Source organism: Polyodon spathula, chromosome 4, assembly GCF_017654505.1.
Source record: "Polyodon spathula isolate WHYD16114869_AA chromosome 4, ASM1765450v1, whole genome shotgun sequence".
In the NCBI taxonomy this organism is placed as follows: domain Eukaryota; kingdom Metazoa; phylum Chordata; class Actinopteri; order Acipenseriformes; family Polyodontidae; genus Polyodon; species Polyodon spathula.
Window position 1 is genome coordinate 49459202 of NC_054537.1, and position 20197 is coordinate 49479398.

The 20197-nt window shown below is 37.3% G+C and overlaps 1 protein-coding gene across 4 annotated transcripts in view; it reads left to right on the forward strand.

The window, feature by feature from the left end:
• LOC121314606 (arf-GAP with SH3 domain, ANK repeat and PH domain-containing protein 1-like) overlaps nt 1-20197 on the forward strand; it is a 217966-nt gene that overhangs the window by 126338 nt on the left and 71431 nt on the right. For all 4 annotated transcript variants that reach the window (XM_041248042.1, XM_041248044.1, XM_041248041.1 and 1 more), the window contains exons 10-11: nt 10476-10551; nt 19624-19710. In XM_041248042.1, the coding sequence (XP_041103976.1) occupies nt 10476-10551; nt 19624-19710 (163 nt within the window). The remainder of the gene's footprint in view (nt 1-10475; nt 10552-19623; nt 19711-20197) is intronic.

Here is a 20197-nt window from a genome sequence, read left to right on the forward strand (position 1 = left end):
TCAGTGTTCACATTAAAGTTATAATAGTTGTTATTGTTTACAGTATAATATTCCAGTAAGCATGACATATTTGAAACAACTCATTGTCTCTTGGGCTACTGTAATTACAACATTTAATTTCAGGTTAAACAGAACAGTGCAGTAGTAATTCATAATGAACAACGAAAGAGCCGTTGACTTTATGCCATTCTGAAACAACAGTCGCTAAATTACCTTGGAGACTATTTCCCAGCTGTCGACTTCAACTAATATTTTTTTCATGTTTTGTGTTTTTGTAATCCAGCAAATCGGAATGTATCCGTCCTCCTTTTGCACCTACTGTAATTCAGACCTTTTGGACATATAATTATATTACTTTTTTTTATTTAATAATTCATATTTTACATATGCTGTGCATACGTACATTGTCATGGACCATGGTCTTTCTATTTCAAGATTCTGATGGTTCTAATCTTGTTTTAAAATATCTTTTGCATTAATATAACCCCAGTTTGTAAGAGAATGCCCCTTGGATTTCAGTCCACCAAACTGAAAGTACCCTACTATTTAAAAACCCTACTGAAAGTAGGGCTTTTATATAGTAAATTAGAATATCGGCTAGTGGAAGATGTAGATTTTTTTTAGAGAAGTACAGTCAGGGACAAAAGTATAGGCACCCTATACTTAATAAAACAAAGACCAAAATACACAATTTATGGTAGTTTAACAAACAATCTTTTAAGTAGTCACTTAAGTAATTTCAAATATTTGTTCATGACACAAGTATTGGCATTGTTACATTAAAAGTCTATTAAAAAAAAAAAAAATGTTCAAGACAAAGGAGTTTGATTCACATTTGAGAAAAGCACTCATAGCAAACTACAACAAAGGAAATGGCTACAGAACAGTCAAACAAATATGGAATACCAAAATCCATCATCAGAGCAATAATCAATCAATGATCAACAGATTTAACAAAAATGCTTGAAAGGAAGTGGACGTCCAAAGAAAATTACGAGTTTGCTCTGATCACACATTGCATCTTGTTAATACTGTACCACCTAAACTTCACTATCTATGAAACACACAATGTGGAAAGTCCTGCCTAAAACACAACGATAATACTATTACTAATAATAGCAACAAAAATACATTTACTTACCCCAACATGCAGACCCGCTATAGGTCGAGTTGATCGGTACTCCAAAATTGCGTTTAACATCACTGATGGTTTTTTTTTCTTTGTTTTTTTTTTACGCTTTTTCACTTTCTGAAAAATCTTAGCCTTCTATTACTGCTTTAAATTCCTTGCCATTTATGCCAGTTGAATCAAAATAAGATAAAGCTACCATGATTCAAAATAGCATGTGTACACATTGTATAAGAATACACTTGTGAGCATTGCTATGGAGTCACATGGAAATTAAAAAATAAATAAACAAATAAAACGTCATGCATGTGTGGTTTGTGCAAATATCAAGTGTTAAGCTTCACTTTGACAAAATGCACCAAAATGTTCCAAGAAATGCTAGTGAATAAAAAGAGAACTTAACGCTGGAAATTAGAAATTATGAAACTCAATCTCCGGCCTTCACTGCATTTGTCGCTCGTGGTAATAGCCTTACAATCAAGTTCCGCGCTTTCACTTTATGCGGCTCAGAATGGTAAACCAGTTGCTGATGGTCCTTACTTAAAAGGAGCTTTGATGGTAGCAGCTGAGAACATGTTTAAAGATCTTCCCAACAAAAACAAAATCATTACACGAATAAAGGAACTGCCACTTTCCAGCAATACCGTGAAAGACGGTATTTTGGCTATTGCAGAGAATTTTAAAGATCAGCAAACAGATGACTTGGAAATGCTTGTGTATTTTGACTTGCAGTTGATGAAAATGCTGATATTGACGACATAGCTCGATATTGTGTTGGTGACCAATTGAGAAAGGAGTTATGTGCAATAATACAAGTGAATGGAACAACTTGTGGTTAGGGTGAGTGTGATGCTGTTCAGAAGCATTTTGATGAAAGAGGGATAGACTTGAAGAAATGGGGGTGGGTTGAGTTTCCTGTCTTTCTTTCAATCTGAACTTCACAGTGTCCGAGTATAGCACCCCCTTAAGGAGTTGTGCAAGATGTGCTTTTCCTAGGTCCCCAGCTTCTGTGTTTTATTGATTTTTTTTTTTTTAATTTAGTCATTGCCAATTATTTTTGTTATATCCCAATTTTGAAATGCCCAGTTATTATTTAGGCTCAGCTCACTGCTACCACCCCTGTGCTGACTCCGGAGCGGCGAAGATAAACACACGCTGTCCTCCGAAGCGTGTGCTGTCAGACGGCCGCTTCTTTTTAAACACTGCGGATTCACCATGCAGTCACCCAGGAGCTACGGCGTCGGAGGACAACGCAGTTCCCGGGCAGCTAACTGGCAAGCCCGCAGGCATCCGGCCAGACTACAGGGGTTGCTGGTGCACGGTGATCCGAGGACACCCTTGCCAGTCTCCCTCTGTTCCAAATGCTTCTTGTGAAGTTCCTGTGCTAACTGTAAAATATATTCTCTCCTTGGTAAATTCTTCTTTGTGCATTTTTTGTAAAGTACCCAGGAGTTGATGGCTGCTAGGTCCAATACATTGTAAAACACCTAAAAAGGCCAACTCCATATTTTCTTGCATTGTAAAACTCCACGGTCTCTGGTATTTATTTTCATTAGTCCTGATGCTAACTGACTGACCAAAACAGCACAGCTGGCAAGCAGGCTCCAGCCTTTGAAAAGGCTGATTGAGAAACAATAGACTGTCAGTCTCATTCACTCAGGCAGAGAGTAGAGACTAATTGTGGCAAAGTGCTCGTCCCTGTGTGTATTTTGTGTTATATGTTGTATGTTAATGTTGGTGTATAGTCATTGGTACACGGGATATAAATGTGTCTGTGTAACACGAGTGTTTAAAATGTATATTTGTATTTAGGCATGAGGATTGCACAACACTTCACCTGCAAGTAAAAAGTAATAATATGTGAGCATGGGGAATTGCACTTTATTAATTCACGTGCAGTTGTACCATGACTCCAATTGAATGATTGATTAGCAGTCGAGTTGGTACAGGTGCATAAAAGCAGCATGTTTTCACTCACTCGGGGTTGTGTGTTCTGTGAGTGGAGAACGGGTGTGGAGAGGAGAGAATTAAAAAGAAAAGTAAACAAAGTAAAATATATATAACTGTTGTTTTCACTCACCATGTTTGTTTGTTAGTCCACTGTTTGTTTAAGTGTTAGTCCGTTTTGTTTGTCTGTTTATTTTGGCTACCAGTGCCGTGTGCTGTGTTTTTGTTTGTCTTACAACTGTTTTATTTTCTGACTGTCTGTTCATTTATTAAATGCTGAGCGAGACCATTTGCTCAGCTCCACCAAACTCCACCTCTCTGTCATTTATTTCCTGGTTTCTGTTTCTGGTCTGATGTCCCCCACTCAGGCCGTCTTTGTGACACGTGGTGTGAGAACCGGGATTACCTGCGACTACCCCTGCAGTCTGGCTGGGCGCTTGCGGTCTTGCCTGTTAGCTGCCCGAGAGCTGCGTTGTCCTCCGATGCTGTAGCTCCTGGGTGGCTGCATGGTGAATCCATGTGTAAAGAACCGGTCGGCTGACGGCACACGCTTTGGAGGACAGCATGTGTTCATCTTTGCCGCTCCCAAGTCAGCGAAGGGATGGTAGTGGTGAGCTGAGCCTAAATAATAATTGGGCATTTCAAATTAGGAGAAAATAACAAAAAAATAATTGGCAACGACTAAATTTATATTAAATTAATAAATAAATAAAAACCGCCAAAATGACTGCCGTGGGGCTTCTAGTGTTAACTCGTAAGACGCTTGTAAGAGCTGCTGTCTTAAGGTGACTCCATAACTCCATAAAATTCCTGTAAGATCATCTAGCGTCTTCTGTTCAGCCTTCAACCAGGTCTGGAGTCTTTGCTTAAAGTCAGGCTCTGGCAGCTGGGGGTTAGTCAATGACAGCACTTTCTGCAGCATCAAGGGCAGGTTTCCCATTCCGGCATCAACCACGTCTGGGAAGTTCAGCTCAGGTCTTGATTGCTATTACACAATGCACCCCACATATCCTCAACAGTGCTGTACTGTCTTCCTATACATTTCACTCTTCCTAGGATGTCATTTATTTTAATTCCCACATAGAAACATCTTCTGGGATGTTCCCCACCCAAAAAGCCTGGGGTGGGGCAACTCTTTCAGTCAAATGGAAACAGCTACTTGTACTTTTGTTAAAAAGAATCCCAATCCCAATTACTTGGTGACACTGCTGTCACAACAAGGGGTTTCAGCAGCCTGGGTTGTTTCGGTGTGTTGATGGCTTGTTGGTGCCTCCAGGGGAAAGAAGGTTCACCACCTTGACTTAGTTGGATGGAAGAGGGTGCAATTTACAGTTACTTTCAGAACTGATGACTTGAGTAATAATAATAATAATAATAATAATAATAATAATAATAATAATAATGCAAGCCTATAATTGTTTTAAATGGTCGACCTCTAAATTCAAATGATCAATACAAACTCAACTGAGTAATTATTACTATTATTGTAGCGAGCATAGGAGTAATAGACGCACACACCAAAGCTCTTTCAGGTACAATGCGATTTTTAGTGGCAGCTAACAGCAGCTAGCCCCGTCCACACACTCCTCTCACACAGCCACAGACAGCCCCTACTCACCCTAGAGCATACACCACCTCCGAGGGTGACACACACTCAAACGGGCAAACACAGAACGAAGTCAGTAAGAGTTATACAATACAATAATCCAGACAATCAGTGCAATTATGAACGATAATCAAAACAGTGAAATAACAACAATGAACATTTTCATGCCCGCTACCTTATCCCGCTACCTTATCCAACTTGATCAGAACACTAATAATCGGAATCTCTGCTTATTTGGGACCGAACTCTGAGAGACCGTTCTTCCCAATGCTAATTATGTCATTTGATTGATTATAGATGGCTTTTCAGGGCAAGACGGGTTAGTTTAATAAAAGCGATTTCCGCTGACTCGCAGTTGCAGGGACCTCTCAGATTAAAATTTGGGTTTCATAAAACTTTCGCAGGGCTGCGATATCATTGATTTTCACCTTAAGCTTGTGACAGACAGACAGCAAAAGCAAATAGCAGTTTTCATCACAGATCCTACTTTAGGACTTACCATGCTGCTCCTACTACTAACTGGCCATTGATATGGCATTGAAATCAGAAGGGAAAGAGTATGTCATGCATAAATACATTCTATATGTCTAGAGGGTTATACACAGCCTAGTATCCTCACAAGTTATTATTTAAGCATGCATTACCATAGATCAGTAATAAATAACCACTGTAAACTTCCTATACCAATAATAACTTGCATTTCTGGCTAAATTTTTAATTAATTGAATTGTATACTTGCAAAAGTGTCCACTTTCAAACAAAACAAATCACAGACAATGTGAATTTTATTTGTGAATATATTTTATTAAGACCATTTGCCATTCATTGTTTATACAAAGTTCTTTAAACCTTAAACCTAGTCTGCAGCTGTGTCTGTAGAGGAGAGGAATTGAAAAAGGGGGGGAAATCAAAACGCAGATACATTCCAACCATCTGTATTAGTAAAATGATAAATTACAATCAATCATTAATTTTCCCCACAAGTATTTAGGGACTGATTAAATAAGTATATATAAATAAATAAAGGCTTGCAATTGAGACAAATTATTTATTGATTTATTCATGCAACATGACAAAACAAACAAAAATAGCATTTCAGTAATTTGTCAGAGCAACATCTATAGAATTACATATGAGATTCTCTCAAAATCGCTTTGCCTAAAACTAAGTTGCATGCAATTACAACAAGGAATCTTCCCTCATTCCAGCATTTACTTCAGCAAATCACAGTAACAACACAGGACGGTGGCTTTAAGTGAACAAAGCCAGGAAGGAAGCCTTTAATCACACTGTGCAGAAGTTACTGAACAAACAGCATGAGCAACATTAATACATGTAGACTATTAGATAGTTTTAATTTAAATTTTATTTCACTAATTCATTTTAGCACCTAACTGAAGCTTAAATACTAAAACTTGCACAAAATACATGAGTCTGCACTCAAATCCTAATTAAAAAAACAAACAGGTGCTGCGTAAAAACACATGAGGACATTTAACAGCACAAGGCGGGCCTTACCAGATGTAAAACTCTTCTTTGTGTTCTCTTTCCTAAATAGGAACCCTTTATAGTTTCCTAAGGACAAATCAAATTGTACTGGATGCAATCAGATTACCAAAAGAAGTATCTTAATTATTTCTAAAACAGCCTTTAAACTAACATACAGTCAGATATTTGTTATCGCACACATTTTAGTGGCTAAAATGCTTGTTTTTAAGTGATTTAGGAACAAAGGAGGCTTGGGGAAGTTTTTTATTGGCTAGTTCATATCGGAGTTGACATGTCCTTCTCAAAATCAGTACTTTAAGGAAGTAAAACTTGCTGTGGAAGGGTGTGGGTATTCACTGACACGGGCGATAGAAAGATGTAATTGGAAACACCACATAGCTGCCCAATTTTATTTAATTCCTTCATTTTAATTTGTTTTAGCCCGCATAGGGCACTGTTGTCCGTGGCTTGAGTACCGGCTATGGTAAACAAGACCACGGTTATACATATACAGATACACAGCTCAATGCAGGTGCACTTGCAGGTGCTCTGTAAATAATAATCCTAAAGGACAAAAGGCAAAAGAAAAAGGGAAAATAAAACAGTAATAAAACTACAAAACAAAGGTGCTGCACTCTGCAGCGTTCACCCCGTCCGCCGCTACCTGCATGGCCCGGGTCCCCGTCCTACGCTCATGCGTTCTCTCACTACCCTATACAATAATCGAGGTCTGCCCAAGTTCTTTCCCCACTGCAAAAAAATGATATTTTCTTTCTTTTTCTCTTTATGTGGTTTTCTCCAGCCGTGTTCTGTCCATCCGTAGCACTTTCGCTGGCTCATATTCATCTAGAGAGGTAGCCTGAGGGAACAATGAGCGTAATCTTTATAAGGCCAGCAATCCCCAAAGCCCGCCTCTCAGCCACTCCGAGAGAAGGAAAGCCACACACACACTTTTCCCACCTCTCCGTGTCACTGCCATGCCTGACAGGCAGATCTATGAGACTGCTGCCCACTACCTGCAGTACCGTTCATGCGCCAGACAGTCAGTACAGATCTCCCTTGTTTCACTTCCCATATCACTCCTAGTTTATATTATGTCTTATTTATGTCCACCTAGGCAGATCAGAGCTTTAACCCGTTTACCGGTGTCACAGGAAATAAGTTAGCGTTTGCCTTTTTGAGCCTTTCTACGCATGCACGAATCTTAGAGATTAAAGGCAAGGTTCTTTGTGTTCATCGAAAATTACAGGATGCCATTTGTTTTTTTTTGAGAAACGAAAACAAGTTTTGCATTGCAGACAGTAATTTTTGTTAAATATGTTGTGATCTTGTTTATTGAAGTGTATTGCAGACAGTATTTTTTTTTTTTTTTTTAAAGGTTACATTTATCATAATGTATATTTACATTTCATTTGTATTATAAATACATTTTGTCTTCAGGAAATTGCTCGCTGTATTTGATTTTTTTTACCGTAAATACATTACTTTGTCGGTATAATTTATGTCTATGCATAGTTAAAATCACTGCTTGCCAAATGTGTATTTCCTTTAAAAAATGTCGTTCGTGGACATGTCATATACCGTGGGGCAAGCAAATAAGTGTTTATCTAAGCTCACTTTAACAGTTATATTATTTTCATGTTAAATTGCTTGGTGACTTTGAACCTTTTCAATAAATTGAGTGAGAAAGTGGGTACAAACACTTTTCTTCATATATAGAATAATGTTTTTTACGTTGTAATCAAGTCTAAGTGGGATATCTAAACCTGTTAATATAGAAAGCGTACACATTTTTAGTGGAAGATGGTGTTTTAAGGTGTATATATAATTTGAGAAATGCACAAAACGATTGGCTTCCTATACATACCGTCCTAAATTGCAGTTGTATTATTTATGTGAACGTCTGTAATCCGAGTTGACAAGGTGGATGTACTCGCACAGCACCAAATACTGTGGACTAATAATTCAGATAGCTCTCCAATTTAATGTACTACCCTGTGCAAATCTCTGAGTCCCCACTCATCAGTCAATGTATTTCAGTAAATATATAACATCATATCACAGGTTATACTTTTTACTTGTAGATTATTATGTGAAACTCTGTGTGAGAACTTGCTCTTAACGTTATCTGATTTTCTTTAATTATTATGTTTTACACCAGATCTCATGAATATAATGTAGATATCATACAGCAGTCATTGCATACCATATAGTAATACTTATGTGAAAAAAATTAAGAGACCACTGGAAAAAATGAAGAGACCACTGCAAAATTATCAGTTTCTCTGGTTTTACTATTTATAGGCATGTGTTTGGGTAAAATGAACATTTTTGTTTGATTCTATAAACTACTGACAACATTTCTCCCACATTCCAAATAAAAATATTGTCATTTAGAGCATTTATTTGCAGAAAATGACAACTGGTCAAAATAACAAAAAAGATGCAGTGTTGTCAGACCTTCAATGTGAAAGACTGGTGGAGAGCATGCCAAGACGCATGAAAGCTGTGCTTGAAAATCAGGGTTATTCCACCAAATATTGATTTCTGAACTCTTCCTAAGTTAAAGCATTAGTATTGTGTTGTTTAAAAATGAATCTGAACTTATTTTCTTTGCATTATTCGAGGTCTGACAGCACTGCATCTTTTTTGTTATTTTGACCAGTTAGCACATTAAAACGACTATAAAAACACATTCACACACAATTTAAACATGATTAAAAACAACTTAACTATAAAAGACACACACATAATGTAAAACCTATAATTAATAACATAATTAATACCTCATGCAGAATGCCATCACTACAAGAAATTTGGTAGAATTTCATGTTTTTGAGTGTGTGAGTTGTGTACCATACCCGCAGTTTATGCCCCTTTACTTCAAATTGTCAGAAATCTGTGCATAAACTTTCTCATTTTTGATGCACAAATGCAGATCTTCCTGAACACTTCTCTCTGCCCATAAATAAATTAGAGCCTGCATTTCCTCAGCGTCCCAAGGCTGTTCTTTTCTCTCATCACACTCACTTCACACTGTCTTTGTTGTTTTTCATTCTGGAGTGTACTGACTGATGCAGTGTAATGATGAAAATCCTTAACCTCGTCCCTGGCCCGACATGGCTCTGAGCCAGATTCAGATGTCTTGTGAGGCCAGAGTTTCATTGCTTGGTTCTCGCTTGACAAATAACCAGTGGAGAATCATCCATACCCATACTGTACCAAGCCCTCACGGGTTGGATGTGCCAGTGGAGAAGGGTATAAGGCAAGTCTGGCAGATTGACTTTCTCAGTTCAAAGTTTGGTGCAGTTTAATGACAGAATGCGGTAGTTATAGAGAGAAGGTGGTGCACATAGAACAACATTTTTGTTATTGTTATTGAACCTGCATTTGCATTGTACTTTATACAGACATCAGTAGGTATAATGGCAGGTTGGCAGGTGGCAATGCTCATACAATACTGAGATTAAGTTACGTGTTAAGCGTGTGTGATATAAGAAGGGTAATGGTTTACAGAATGAAAAATAGAAAACAAAATGCTACAAAATGCATGTCAGAATTAGAGATGCTGGATAGAGTGAAGAAAACACCCAAGCCTGGTGGTATTACTTACTTACTTACTGAGCTCTTAAGTGTTTAATGGAAACTTGTGATGGCCATCTGGAGGGTAGCAAATGTACAAAGATGATGAGCAGAAGCCAAATATCTGCTTTGTGTTAAAAAAAAAAAAAAAAAATGCTTTGTGGGAAGTCAAGAAAGTTGTGTTGATGACAGGAAATCTACAGGGATGTTAGGAGGCAGATGGCTGCTTTTTGCCAAAGGAAAAAAGTTTACTGTTCTTTACAATACTGGTTTTTGGTACATATTGCATATATTTGCATACTATTACGGCTATAAGACTTACAGTAATTATTTATTTGGAAAACAACTTTTTATGTCTCAAAAAATATGCATTGCAGAGCATGGAACTCAGCAGAACCTACTGTTACAGCAATGGTCAACGAGGGGAGGTGGTACAGTTGACGCCTCTTGTTATAAGGGGGACTTTAAATTTTAGTATAAATAAATACGATGAAAATGGTCTTTTTGTAAAAGTAATACTGGCTTGAAAATAAGTATGACCTACTTGGTAATTTTCCCTATTAGGGAATGCATATATTATGTGTGGAGTTATTTGGACAGAGTTTAAAAAAAAGTTTTTATAGTATTGTGATTTTACAATGTAAACTTGTAGCTGTATAATATAAGATGTTCTGAAAGTAAAATATATAAATGCTAAGTGTATTAACCTATTTATGCTTTTAGTTTTTTTCAGGATGGCTTGAAAACGGCAGACAAACTCAAACAATATATAGAAAAGCTGGCCGCTGACCTGTACAATGTAAGTAAAACAACACAAAACTTTACGAAGGTCTCAGTGGTTCCGATTTGTTGAGCCATTGAAGGATACAGGCCATATTTTTAAATGCAAAGACAAGTTTTATACTGTATGTTTTATACTTCAGGATTTCTGGTTTATAAAATTAACTTGGGTACAATTACCCTAAATGGCTACCATATTGTTGTCACACTGTTACAAATGCTTTCTGACTAAAAACTGGTATTAATTAGTCCATCCAGAAAAACATCTTTCCGCAATCACAGAAAAAAAACACGGAATTAGCCCTTACTTTTCAATTCATAGCTCTGCTATTAGGTGGCACTAGAGTAGCGCATTAACACTAGCTGTAGCATAGTGAAAAGTGTGGCAGGATACGAGCATGAAGCAACTTTATTATATAGGTCGTACAACATCAAATCAATAGTTATAAAATGGATAAATTAAATGCTGTGATTGGCTGAACAAGATCACAAGACCGTGCAGTAAGAATTGTCTCATGCACTGGTAGGGGAGAATCACCTTTGAAGAGCAATCAATTTCCTTGGATATATTTATTTTAAAATTGTGATATATTTGATCGCAGTGATTGTTTCTGTAAAGCAGTGGTCAGCAAATGGTGGCCCATGGGCCAAATCCAGCCCTTGGACAGGTGTTTTCTGGCCCGCGGATGCCTCCTGGCAGGGCTGTGATCAGCTTTAGGACACCAGGTGTGATAGACATGACGGCAATACGTTGGCAGTCCTCCAAAGATTCTTCTGTGAGCCTGTTCCGTGCATCTGTTTTTAATATTGCTTACACTGTGGAATAAGCCGCTTCACATGTGTAAGTAGATCAAAACATGGAGAGCACAAACAGCCAGTGGTAATTGTCTGGACATACATAGGTGGACCAGAATGATTCCAGATTTGCATTGTTAATGAATTCAGTTTTCAGCAACCAACAGTGCTGGCAAATATACTACTAGTTCTAGTTGCTGCTTCATCGACTGCGGGAAGCACTTGCTTTTCATGGGATGAGAAATCACCATCGGGGTTGATTGAAAACCGATCACAGACAAAAGTGATACGTGTCTGGGAACGCTGGAGTTGTCAAAGTGAGCACTGAATCAGCTGTACAATTGAGTCATTTTGAGTTACGTTTCACTTACAACATAATCGGAATTTTAAACTAAACTAATTTGTCTATAAATAGATACTGCTGTAAAGCCTCGGTCTGCAGATCTAAAAATGGGGTGGAGATCGGACGCATTGGATCTTAACAACGAAGGGAAAGCATATGACAAAACAAAAAACAACCTAGGTTAATATTTTCAAGACTATCATATACAAAGTTAAATACATTGTGAAACAGTGATTTCAAAAGTCAACTTTACTTACCAAAGTGTATAAAACATGTAAATAAGCCGTTATATTTTTAGTTTTTCACGCTGAACGAAAAAAAAAAATCTTGAATATCTAATAAAATAAAATAACAAAAGAAAAATGCACTCGGCAGTTTTTCCAGCAAATTTGTAGCTTCTAAAGACAAAGTAGAGGAACTATTTTGCACTGGCGGAAGGATACATTTTCTCTTTGAAGATTGTAGTAAATGTTACTGCAGATCTCTGACTGATAATAGATTTTACTGTCAAGCCTGTGTGCTCGCAAGGAGTTCTGAAACCGAGATCTGTATCTTCTAGATAACCGACAACGCCTTTGGATCCGTTACGGACTCATGGAAAATGAGACACACACACACACACGAAAAAACAGTACCTAACTTGTTTAACATTAAGTAGAGGAGTGATTTTGGCACGTTCGAGACTATACTTCGGTGTTCAGTGAAACCCTCATTAACACGCACGTTACTTGTCTCATATAGCAATCCATGCAGATAAATTGCCGCTTTATGCGTTACGATTCTATAAACTCATTCCATATGTGATAAGTAGCTATTATACAGATACATATTTGATTTTATTCATCCCTACATCAGAACGAAACGAACAAAGTCAAATCTACTTTTAACTGTTTGTGACGAGCTTTTAAAGATCGCTTCTCCAGTACAATTATTCAGAGAAAGTGGATTTGTAACTAAATATACTAAGGTGTTAGTGTTTTTTTGAAATAAAAAAAAAAATTTCTTTTTAGAAAATTAAATTCTAAATACTGCCATTTTATAAGTACAATAGCCTACTCCCAGGCAAGCATAAAGATAGGCGAATTTACCACACACCCTGTCTTAGGTTATTGCTTACTTAAATAACTGTGACTTGGCTTTTCTTATTCATTAATACTCATTAACACAGTTTTCCATGGAAAAGTCGTTGTGGCAGAATTGGATAAGTTCTTTTTCAGAAAATACATTTTCTCTTTGAAGATTGTAGTAAATGTTACTGCAGATCTCTGTGGGGACAAATACATTAAGGAAAGGGACATTTTTACCCTAAGTTTTTGTACAGTTGGTCCTCAAAGTAAGGCTGTAGTTAATGCATACCCCATAAACCTGTACAGTGTTAAGTTATTTTTTATTTAAATGTCAGTTTTTGTCATCTGTACATTTGAGTGTATGGGAGGTGAGCATTTTCCATGAAGTCCACTCAGAAAGACACATGCCCATAACACAAAGCGCTGTGTGAGAGTACTGCTCTCTCAGCGGGGGATTATCAGCGCTGTGCCTTGGATTTGTAAATAGTATGTGGTTGTTAAATGAGAAGTAATTTGAGCCCAGTACAAAAGGAAATTTATGGGTATAAGTTTTGCTTTGCCTCAAAATAAAGTGACAGTGCCTCTGAACCACTCTCTTGTTATGTTAGTGTACATATTTTCCACAGCTGCTGCTGCACTATATTATATATATATATAATATATATATATATATATATATACGCATATGCATATATTTTTAAGTAGCATATTTATACAGATACCCATGAATAAAACATAAAAGTTTACAAAAGAGAGGCCATTCGGCCCATCTTGCTCGTTTGGTTGTTAGTAGCTTATTGATCCCAAAATCTCATCAAGCAGCTTCTTGAAGGATCCCAGGGTGTCAGCTTCAACAACATTACTGGGGAGTTGATTCCAGACCCTCACAATTCTCTGTGTAAAAAAGTGTCTCCTATTTTCTGTTCTGAATGCCCCTTTTTCTAAACTCCATTTGTGACCCCTGGTCCTTGTTTCTTTTTTCAGGCTGAAAAAGTCCCTTGGGTCGACACTGTCAATACCTTTTAGAATTTTGAATGCTTGAAAAGGTCGCCACGTAGTCTTCTTTGTTCAAGACTGAACAGATTCAATTCTTTTAGCCTGTCTGCATATGACATGCCTTTTAAGCCCGGAATAATTCTGGTCGCTCTTCTTTGCACTCTTTCTAGAGCAGCAATATCTTTTTTGATAGCGAGGTAAACACAATATTCAAGATGAGGTCTTACAAGTGCATTGTACAGTTTTAACATTACTTCCCTTGATTTAAATTCAACACTTTTCACAATGTATCCGAGCATCTTGTTAGCCTTTTTTATAGCTTCCCCACATTGTCTAGATGAAGACATTTCTGAGTCAACAAAAACTCCTAGGTCTTTTTCATAGATTCCTTCTCCAATTTCAATATCTCCCATATGATATTTATAATGTACTTTATTTTTATTTCCTGCGTGCAGTACCTTACACTTTTCTCTATTAAATGTCATTTGCCATGTGTCTGCCCAGTTCTGAATCTTGTCTAGATCATTTTGAATGACCTTTGCTGCTGCAACAGTGTTTGCCACTCCTCCTACTTTTGTGTCGTCTGCAAATTTAACAAGTTTGCTTACTATACCAGAATCTAAATCATTAATGTAGATTAGGAATAGCAGAGGACCTAATACTGATCCCTGTGGTACACCGCTGGTTACCACACTCCATTCTGAGGTTTTTCCTCTAATCAGTACTTTCTGTTTTCTACAAGTTAACCACTCCCTAATCCATGTACATGTGTTTCCTTGAATCCCAACTGCGTTCAGTTTGAGAATTAATCTTTTGTGCGGGACTTTGTCAAAAGCTTTCTGGAAATCTAAATAAACCATGTCATATGCTTTGCAATTATCCATTATCGATGTTGCATCCTCAAAAAAATCAAGCAAGTTAGTTAGGCACGATCTCCCTTTCCTAAAACCATGTTGACTGTCTCCCAGTACCCTGTTACCATATAGGTAATTTTCCATTTTGGATCTTATAGTTTCCATAAGTTTGCATATAATAGAAGTCAGGTTTACTGGTCTGTAGTTACCTGGTTCAGTTTTGTTTCCCTTTTTGTGGATCGGTATTACGTTTGCAATTTTCCAGTCTGTCGGTACAACCCCTGTGTCAAGAGACTGCTGCATGATCTTGGTTAGCGGTTTGTAAATTACTTCTTTCATTTCTTTGAGTACTACTGGGAGGATCTCATCCGGCCCAGGGGATTTGTTTATTTTAAGAGCTCCTAGTCCCTTTAAAACTTCTGCCTCAGTTATGCTAAAGTTATTTAAAACTGGATAAGAACTGGATGACATGTGGGGCATGTTGTCAGTATCTTCCTTTGTAAAAACTTGTGAAAAGTAATCATTTAATATATTTGCTATTTTTTTTTCTTCCTCTACGATTTTGCCATTTGTATCTCTTAAACATTTAATCTCCTCTTTGAATGTTCTCTTGCTGTTGTAATATTGGAAAAACATTTTGGAATTGGTTTTAGCTCCCTTAGCAATGTTCATTTCTATTTCTCTCTTGGCCTTTCTAACTTCCTTTTTGACTTGCATTTGCAGTTCTGTGTACTCTTTCTGTGTACTTTCTTTTTGGTCCTTTTTTAATGCTCTGTAAAGTGCCTTTTTCACTGAATATTTTTTTTTAATTGATCTATTAAACCATTTTGGCAATTTAGTTTTACATTTAGATTTGTCTACTTTAGGGATATAATTGTTTTGTGCCTCTAGTACTACATTTTTGAAGAACAACCATCCTTCTTCTGTGGGTGTTTTCTCTATTTTACTCCAATCTACTTCTGTTAGTCTCTGTTTCATACCTTCATAGTTTGCTTTTCTAAAATTGTAAACCTTAGCTTTAGTCTTTACTTTTGAGGATTTAAAAAACACTTCAAATGAGACCATGTTGTGGTCTGAGTTTGCCAGTGGTTCTCTGACCTCTGTTTTAGTTATTCTATCTTCGTTATTTGAAAAGACTAAATCAAGGCATGCCTCCCCTCTAGTGGGTGCCTTCACAAATTGTGTTAGGAAGCAGTCATTTGTCATTTCCACCATTTCTATTTCATCCTTCGCGCTACCCACCGGGTTTTCCCATTTTATTTGGGGGAAGTTGAAATCCCCCATTAGTATGGCTTCTCCTTTGCTACACACATTTCTAATGTCATTGTATAACAGATTATTGTGCTCACCGTCTGAATCTGGCGGTCTATAGCATGCTCCTATTATTATGCCCTTTGAATTTTTGTCCGTTATTCTGACCCATATTGATTCGGTTTTATTTTCTTTGTCCAGGTTTAACACCTGGGCTTCAAGACTGTTTCTTATGTATAGCGCTACCCCTCCTCCTCTTCTGTCCTGCCTGTCTTTCCTATACAGTGTATACCCACAAATATTATATTCGTCCCCATCACTCTCAGACAACCACGTTTCTGTAACACCTATCACATCATAGTTACTTGTTAGTGCAGTAGCTTCAAGTTCTAGTTGTTTCTGATACTTCTAGCATTTAGATAAATACATTTAATGGTTGTCTTACCTGAGTTGTTGTTCTTGTTTTGATGCGGTCTCCCTTCTGTTTTTTTGTTGATTTCTCCCCCTTCCTTTCTAGTTTGATGCATTAGATATGGAATTTTTATTTGTGAGTCACACATTCTTCTTCACAGAGTCCCCCCCCAAAAAGAAAGAAAATAGTAAAAAATTAAATAATAAAAATTAAAAAACTGAAATTTATCATTTTTTAAGTATTCATCCCCTTGGGTCAGTACTTGGTTGAACCACCTCTGCAAGCTATTACAGCCAGTAGTCTTTTCAGATAAGTCCCTATGAACTTTGTGGGGAACGGTGATTGACAGCAATTTTGAGGTCTTTGTATTTAATTTAGAACAATTTGTAGATTTTATTTTTCACCTTGACATGATGGACTTTTTTTGTGTTGATCAGTGGCAAAAACTCCTAATTAAGTCAATTTTGTATCCATGTTGTAACACAATAAAATGTGGAAAAGTCCAAGGGGGGTGAATACTTTTGAGAGCCAGTGTATTGCACCGGAGCAAATTTAGGCTTGCAGTTACAAAGGGGTATGAATACTTTTTTAAACTTTTTTAAATTTTTCATTTTTAGTAAATTGTTGAATGCTTTTGGAATTTCTTTAGATTTGACATTGTGTTCAAGGCTTTGTAGATTAGTGGGAAAAAATCCTAATTTAATCTATTTCAAATTCTGAATCTGAGACTCTTAAATGTGAAAAGGGGATGGGGGCCAAATACTTTTTTAAGGAAGTGTGTGTGTGTGTGTGTGTGTCACAAGTAGCTGATAAATAAGATGGTAACTCTTTTGCAATATTAATGTTTTGGAGATTCCCTGATACTGTAGGCCTTCTTGAGGATTGAGAGGGGTGATCTGTGCTGGCTATTCGGCACATGCATGATCTTGTAGGGGAGGGTCAGAAGCCCTATTTGATCCTCCTGTCAATCGTGGCAGTGACATGACGAGGGTTTGTCGCAACAACCTCTTTAATTGGTTCAGGGGCAGGTCTTGGGGCACAGTCAACTTCATAAAAATGACGATCTTCTAGTCCTTTGATTAGCCCAACCAGGATATGATCCAGCAGAAACTCTGGCCAGAGACCTGGAATGAGAAGAGAGAGAGAGAGACAGAGACAGAGCTAGAGCTGCCTGTTCAGGATACAGCAGCTGGTGGCAGTAGAGCCTAAGAAAAGGGAGCGGAGACGGCTGAGGAAAACAAATGCTCAGTGTGGTTTTGTTACTTGCCCATACTGTTAGGTACAGTCCATGGGGCATTAGTTATTTAGTTTAGGGGTACCGGGCAGCCCCTTGAAAGTATACTGAGGGAATAGAAAATCTTCATTGTATTTTGTATCTCACAGGCTAGCGGGGGGCTACTAGACGTGCTTAAAACACCACTTTTCTTTGTAGTTTTATTAAGTGTTTAGTTTCCTTTTTATTTTATCTGTGTGATTATGAACAATTATTTCTGCACTTGCAATACCTGCGGGCAATACCATTGTTGGTGGCAACCCTGAGAGTGTCCACGGCAAGAGGCACCTCTGTGTTTGTTCTAGGGGATAACATTGCTACCTGCAATTGCACCTGACTGCTTGTGGAATTATAAATAAATCCTGTGTGCCTGAAAGACACATTCTGATGCCTGTGTAATCAGTGAACTGACCACACCTTCTCACAGGTCTGTATTAAAAAATCATATTAACTCTGTGTGATTGTTACATAGCCTTATCCAACATAACATATCTGTGTTTAAAACTTAATATTGGATGTCTAGCCAGAGGCGCATAAAAATCGTTGTTATTTAATTGTCTTAAAGCTTCAGCTTCATAATCCTCACAATTATGGATAACTATAGAGCCTCCTTTGTCTGCAGATTTAATTACAGACAGTCCTCGGGCTTACGACACAATTGGATCCTGAAAGTCGCGTTGTAAGTCAAAGAGTCGTAAGTTGAAGTACATTTTCTCATAGGCACAATGTTATAAATTGGGATAGGTTCCTGAATCTTTAGCCAGATAACATATTTTTTAAAAATTACCCGTATATTATACTCATACAAATATTTTTTAAACACTGTTGATTTCGTGGCGCAGCCGGTGGTTACACACATATTACTTAGACACCTACCTGGCTTATTTAAAAGTACAGACTCAGTGCTTTCCAGTGATGTATTCAATGTGTGTATGTGATACTCCAGCCAGAACTACTGTCACCTGAAGTTAAGCACCTCATCATGTGGCAGAGTTCACAGCTTAGGTTTCGTTTTGAATTCATTGCTCTTATCAGACATTGTTAAGGGCAAATATAAAAAACAAACAAACAAAAAAAAAAAAAAACTGTTACATGCATAAAATAAACAAACTCTGACTGAGTCGGGGCGACCACAGCAGGTACTGCGGTTTGGACACCGAGCATGTACACATGACGCATGGCTCGTGTCTCGCCGTGTTGTAAATGCCTTATCGATATCGTAAAGTCGAAGCAGGGTAATAATGCATACAAGTGGTAAGAAGTACACAGGCAAAATGCCATTGGCTGTAAGCTTGTTTGAACAGTGAGTAACCCTTTCCTGCCTAAATAAAATTACTATACACAGGTATGACTTTGACCACTTTGTGTTTTCGAGCTAATTTCAACCCCTTTCTAAGTTGGATTTAAAAATATGTTAGGACATTACAGTTACGATATTTTATGAGGATTTCAATTAAAAAATCTTATTTCAAATGTCTTCTACCATTGAGGGGCTGTAAGATTTTGACTGAGCCATGGTGTGTATGCCAAAATGCCCTTTTTCAGCGCTGTCAGCTATCTTATGGATGTAGTGCAGACTAAACAAAATAGTACAAAGTGCATTGCCAAATTGTATGTAAAACCTTTAAAATGTATGAATAAATACAAGTAAAAAATGCAGTTGTTTTTATTAAATTATTCAGTATTTGTGCAATATTTTTTAAAAATTATATTTATATACAAAAGCTATAGAATTCAATGTAACCATCATAGCAAATCAACAATAACAAAAAAAGTAGATTTTTATGGGGGGGGTTTTTGCATGTAGGTTTTTTGAAAATGGCACATATCATCAAACTGTGTCTAAACTCTTTTTAACCCGCAAAATATTGATGGCTTTAGATGTTGGAATACTTACACAATTACGATATATGGAGTTTCCACAAGTGCCACACAAAGATGGGTTCAGAGAGTGGTTTGTTATTAAGGAACTGTAAACATCTGTTAGATTTTCTGTAATCAGTACTTTTAATCAGTAGATCTTCTCCTGTTCAGTATGTTGAAGGTCAATTTTGAATGTCAAAAAACAATATACAGCTAAAGTATAGTTTTTCTCTGCAGATAAAACAAACACAAGATGAAGAAAAGAAGCAGCTGACAGCCCTTAGAGACTTGATTAAATCGTCACTGCAGCTTGACCAGAAAGAGGTAGGAACATTGAAAATGTTTGCATCGCAGCATTGCAACAAATGGCATTTTTTAAATTGAATTTGGGGTATGTTAGATATACATGCTGGATATGGATGAAGGTGGAGTGTGTGTCTAAAACACTGTACCACTTTAAAGGGGGGGGGGGGGGTAAATCGCCTTCTCATGCTAAAAACTCCTGACGACCTGTAGAGGCAGGCTGCAGTTGCAGTGCTTCAACACAAAACTAAAAACTATGTGGAAACCCAGTTTAAGAAATCTGTACGATATCAGTAGTTGCGCAAGGCTAAATTGGAACTCAGACAGAAATATTTAAATATACCCTCCTGTATTTTAATATTAATTAGGTTATTTGCATTTGGGAGGACAATTTGTCTCCCTAAAAGAATACTACATGGAAACCCAAATTAACAAAATATTGCGAGAAATACGTGAGACTTTTTTTGTTTGTTTGTTTTCCATGGAAACCCAGCCAATGTCACATTTA